Raw genomic sequence first — 5,457 nt, 5'->3', positions numbered from 1 at the left:
AAAAAAAAAAAAAGAAAGAAAGAAACAGGCACAGTGGTGTGTCCCTGTGATCCCAGCTACTCGGGAGGCTGAGGTGAGAGGATCACTTGAGCCTAGGAGTTCAAGGCTACAGTGAGTTGTGATCACACCACTATACTCCAGCCTGGGTGATAGAACAGAACTCTGTTTCAAAAAAAAAACGATCAGGCTTCTGGTCTTTTTGCAAAAGTGGGCACGCCATGCGGAGATGCCATGTGGGGGCCGTGCTGGCTGCATTGTGGGGTTTTGTTTTGTTTTGTTTTTTTGAGACGGAGTCTGGCTCTGTCGCCCAGGCTGGAGTGCAGTGGTGTTAGCTCACTGCAGCCTCTGCCTCCCAGGTTCAAGTGATTCTCCTGCCTCAACCTCCTGAGTAGCTGGGATTACAGGCATGCACCATCACGCCGGACTAATTTTTGTATTTTTAGTAGAGACAGAGTTTCACCATGTTGGTCAGGCTGGTCTTGAACTCCTGGCCTCAGGTGATCCGCCCGCCTCGGCCTCCTAAATTGTTGGGATTACAGGTGTGAGTCACCGCACCCGGCCTTCTTTGTGGTTTTGAGGAGGCAGAGGAATGATGCTGGTGAAAGTGCCTGCACCGTGCTCACAGCTAGCACAGGCTCAGAAAAGGCATGTTCCCTTTCTTCTCCAGAGTTCTCAAGCTCTCTCCCTGTCTTGCCACCCTCTCCCCATCTCTCCAGGGCTCAGCCTGTTGCTGCTTCCCTTGCTGCTGGTTCAAGCTGGTGTCTGGGGATTCCCAAGGCCCCCAGGGAGGCCCCAGCTGAGCCTGCAGGAGCTGCAGAGGGAGTTCACAGTCAGCCTGCATCTCGCCAGGAAGCTGCTCTCCGAGGTTCGGGGCCAGGCCCATCACTTTGTAAGTCCCCCTAATGCAGCTGGTGCTGGGGATGGGCAGACCCCCAATCCCTTCTGGCCACCATTAACAGACCTTGCCCCCCAGGCGGAATCTCACCTGCCGGGAGTGAACCTGTACCTCCTGCCCCTGGGAGAGCAGCTCCCTGATGTTTCCCTGACCTTCCAGGCCTGGCGCCGCCTCTCTGTGAGTGAGGGCTGGTGGAGTGGGGCGGGAAGCTTGTGATAGGCTGGGGCCAGGGTGCAAGATGAGGCTGGAGATTGAGCTGGAGATGCATTGGGGATAGAATCTGAATGAGGTTGAATATGTCATTGGACATAAAGATGAAAGACAGGCATGGTGACTTACACCTATAAACCCAGCACTTTGGGAGGCCCAGGTGGAAGGACTGCTTGAGGCCAGGAGTTCAAGACCAGCCTGGGCAACATAGTGAAACTTTGTCTCTACAAAAAAAATTTAAGTGGCTGGGCGCGGTGGCTCACACCTGTAATCCCAGCACTTTGGGAGGCTGAGGCGGGCGGATCACGAGGTCAGGAGATCGAGACAATCCTGGCTAACATGGTGAAACCCCGTCTCTAATAAAAATACAAAAAATTAGCCGGGCGAGGTGGCGGGCGCCTGTAGTCCCAGCTACTCAGAGAGGCTGAGGCAGGAGAATGGCATGAACCCCGGGGGGCAGAGCCTGCAGTGAGCCGAGATTGCACCACTGCACTCCAGCCTGGGCAACAGAGCGAGACTCTATCTCAAAACAAACAAACAAACAATAAAGATGAAGCTGGAATAAGGAAATGGGGTTGGGAAGAGGTAAGAGTGGAGCTGGGCATGGAACGCGGCAGGCATGGGACTGGAATGAGGCTGGAGAGAGATCACAGCAGCATGGAGGGTGGATGGAGGTGGCACTGCGGGTGAGAACGCGGATAGTTAGAGATGAGAAGGTAATGATGAGCGTGAACGTTAAGCAGGGGATGGAGAAGGGATGGGGGTTGCTGGTGGGGAAGGGAATGGAATGGGGTTGGGAATGAGGTTGGAGATGGGATGTAAAGATGGAAAGAGTGAGTCTGGGCACATGGAGGAAGGATGGAGTTGGGGTTAGGAATGGGAATGAGGCTGAAGATGGGATGGAAACACGTGGGCAGGAGGTATGATGGGATGGTGGAGGAGGGAAGGGAACAGGGCTGTGGATGGAGAGTGCTTCAGGGACTGAGAAAGGGTGGGTTAGAGAAGATCATGGGCATAGGAGTGAAAAGGAGGCTGGAAAAGGAGATGGGACAAATGTCCTAGACAGTGGAGATGGAAGGAATGGGGACAGAGCTGGGCTGAGGTGGGGAAGAGCTACGGGGATGGACTGGAGGCTGGAGCGTGGAATGGGAAGGAGACCTGGATAGGGAGGGGGTGGGTGTGATATGGCCATCCTTGGCCTGTGGGCCTTTCCTGACCATCTCCCTCCCCTTCAGGACCCGGAGCGTCTCTGCTTCATCTCCACTACGCTTCAGCCCTTCCATGCCCTGCTGGGAGGGCTGGGGACCCAGGGCCGCTGGACCAACATGGAGAGGATGCAGCTGTGGGCCATGAGGCTGGACCTCCGCGATCTGCAACGACACCTCCGCTTCCAGGTAGAGCCCGGCCACTCTCCGCCACCCCAGACCACGTGGGAAAGAGGACTCCCTGGCTCATTCAGTGATCCCATGCTCTGAGTGTGTGTGAGTGTGAGCGTGACTGTGTGTGGGTCCATGAGTGTGAGAGTGAGTGTGACTGTGTGGGTCCGTGAGTGTGAGAGTGTGACTGTGAGAGTATGTGTGTGGGTCTGTGAGTGTGAGAGTGTGTGGGTGTGACTGTGAGTGCGTGTGGGTCTGTATGAGTGTGAGCATGACTGTGTGTGAGGGTGTGGGTCCGTGAGTGTGAGAGTGTGTGTGGGGGTCTGTGTAAGTGTACCTGATTGTGAGTGTGTGGGTGTGACTGTGAGTGTGTGGGGGGGCTGTATGAGTGTGAGCGTGACTGTGTGTATGTGGGTCCGTGAGTGTGTGTGTGACTGTGAGTGTGTGTGTGGGTCTGTGTGAAAGTGTGTGACTGTGAGTGCGTGGGTGTGACTGTGAGTGTGTGTGGGTCTGTATGAGTGTGAGCGTGACCGTGTGTGTGTAGGTCCATGAGTGTGAGAGTGTGTGAGTGTATGGGACTGTAAGAGTGTGGGAGTGTGTGGGTGGGTGTGTGAATGCGAGTGTTGTGTGAAAGTGAGGTGTGTGGGTGAGAGTTTGGGTATACGTATGTCAGTGTGTGAGGATCAGTGTGAGTGTGAGAGTGTGTGGGTATGTGAACGAATTTTTTTTTCTTTTCTGAGACTAAGTCTCACTCTGTCACCCAGGCTGGAGTGCAGTGGCACGATCTCAGCTCACTGTAACATCTGCCTCTCGCGTTCAAGCAATTCTCCTGCCTCAGCCTCCTGAGTAGCTAGGATTACAGGCATGCACCACCATGCCCAGCTAATTTTTTGTGTGTTTTTAGTTTCACCATGTTGGCCAGGCTGGTCTCAAACTCCTGATCTCGTGCTCTGCCCCCCTCAGCCTCCCAAAGTGCTAGGATTACAGGCATGAGCCACCGTGCCCAGCCACGAATGTGTTTTTTGTGAATGTGACTGCATGGGAATGAGTGTGGGTGCGTTGTGAGAATATGCTGTGTGAGTGTGTGCGTGTGTGTGCGCGCGCACACAGCCACACCAGGCCCTGGTGCCGACCCTCAATCTTCGCATTCTCCTGGGGCTCCATCTTGAACAGGAGGCCAATGGGCTGTGAGGTCACTCAGGGTTTGTCCTAAGCACCCAGCACGGCGTCTGCCTCCTGTTTCCTTTCTCCCTCTGATTCTCTGATATCACCCAGATCCTCCAGAACCTTTCAAAAGGAAATCAGAATTTTACACTTAATGAAATGAGAATGGAAAATGCAAGCAGCAGGGCCGGGTGTGGTGGCTCACGCCTGGAATCCCAGCACTTTGGGAGGCCAAGGTGGGTGGATCATTTGAGGTCAGGAGTTCGAGACCAGCCTGGCCGACATGGTAAAACCCCATCTCTACTAAAACTACAAAAATTAGTCGGGCGTGGTCATGCGCATCTGTAGTCCCAGCTACTAAGGAGGCTGAGGTAGGAGAATTGCTTGAACTGGGGAGACAGAGGTTGCAGTGAGCCGTGATTGCCCCACTGCACTCTAGCCTGGGCGACAGAGCAGGACTCCAAGAAAGAAAGAGAGAGCGAGAGAGAGAGAGAGAGAGAAAGGAATGGCAAGAAGCAGGGAATCTGAGCTATGTCACCCTCTGCCTGTTGCTGACCCAACCCAAGAGCAACCTTCACAGCAGAGAGAAATTTCCTGAACCCCACCCCTCGGGGCAGTCCTTGGGATGATCTAGCTCTGTGAGCATCCTCTTGCTCCTTGACTTCCATTTTCTCGAACCGAAAGATCAGGTGAGACGCGTTAGCAGGTGACATCATGGAAGATCAAGTAGGGAATGTCCGGGGAAATCATGACCTTGTGGTCACTGATGTCATTGGGAGCCGCTGGGCACAAATAGGGAATGAGGATTCTCTCAGGTTCTCAGCCTGGCCCCTCCCTGACCCATGGCCTCTCCTCACAGGTGCTGGCTGCAGGATTCAACCTCCCAAAGGAGGAGGAGGAGGAAGAGGAGGAGGAGGAGGAGAGGAAGGCGCTGCTCCCAGGGGCACTGGGCAGCGCCTCACAGGGGCCGGCCCAGGTGTCCTGGCCCCAGCTCCTCTCTACCTACCGCCTGCTGCACTCCTTGGAGCTTGTCTTATCTCGGGCCGTGCGGGAGTTGCTGCTGCTGTCCAAGGCCGGGCACTCAGTCTGGCCCTTGGGGTTCCCAACATTGGGCCCCTAGCCCTAATCGGTGGCTTCTTAGCCCCCTGCCCCCCACCCTTTAGAACTTTAGGACTGGAGTCTTGGCATCAGGGCAGCCTCTGCATCATCAGCCTTGGACAAGGGAGGGCTCTTCCAGCCCCTTCCCCCAGGCCCTACCCAGTAACTGAAAGCCCCTCTGGTCCTCGCCAGCTATTTATTTCTTGGATATTTATTTATTGTTTAGGGAGGTGATGGTTTATTTATTGTCTTGGGGCCTGCTGGTCCTCCTCGGGCCAAGCCCCCATGCTGGGTGCCCAATAAAGCACTCTCATCCACCCCTGGCCTCCGCTTCTCTTTGGGGAAGGGCTGCCTGACACCCAGCGGGCAGGGCATCCTGGAATGGGGTCAGCAACCTCCAGCCATCCTGAACCCCCCTCTGCTCCTACATTTTTGGGGTCCCTGGCCCACCTTCCCCTACTATGTCCTGCTCAGCCAGGCAGTTGCCATCGTAACCAGCGGCATCCTGAGGCTGAGCTACCGTTTTGGAAGCTCAAGGCAGCTCGTCTTTGATTCTGAACAGTGCTCCTTCAGCCCTCCCAACTGCCTTCCTTTGGCCTGGATGCAACTCTAGAGGTTTGTGTTATCCCCCCCCAGTTCTGAGGGTCTTGGTGCAGGGAGTTGGGCTGGGAAGCGGAAGTCAGAGAGGAAGGCCTGTAAGGAGAATGGTCACTG

At 55.2% G+C, this 5,457-nt stretch overlaps 1 protein-coding gene across 1 annotated transcript in view; it reads left to right on the top strand.

Moving 5' to 3' along the window:
- The window catches only part of IL27 (interleukin 27), a 7,292-nt gene extending 2,527 nt beyond the window's left edge, over window positions 1-4,765 (top strand). The window contains exons 2-5 of the mRNA XM_032155845.2: window positions 717-889; window positions 974-1,072; window positions 2,341-2,499; window positions 4,505-4,765. Of these exons, the coding sequence (XP_032011736.1) occupies window positions 717-889; window positions 974-1,072; window positions 2,341-2,499; window positions 4,505-4,765 (692 nt within the window). The remainder of the gene's footprint in view (window positions 1-716; window positions 890-973; window positions 1,073-2,340; window positions 2,500-4,504) is intronic.
- The last annotated feature ends 692 nt before the right edge of the window (window positions 4,766-5,457 follow it).

The sequence above is a fragment of the Hylobates moloch genome, unplaced genomic scaffold (genome assembly GCF_009828535.3).
Source record: "Hylobates moloch isolate HMO894 unplaced genomic scaffold, HMol_V3 SCAFFOLD_6, whole genome shotgun sequence".
NCBI classification, from domain to species: domain Eukaryota; kingdom Metazoa; phylum Chordata; class Mammalia; order Primates; family Hylobatidae; genus Hylobates; species Hylobates moloch.
This window is presented reverse-complemented; position numbering and strand designations above follow the sequence as displayed.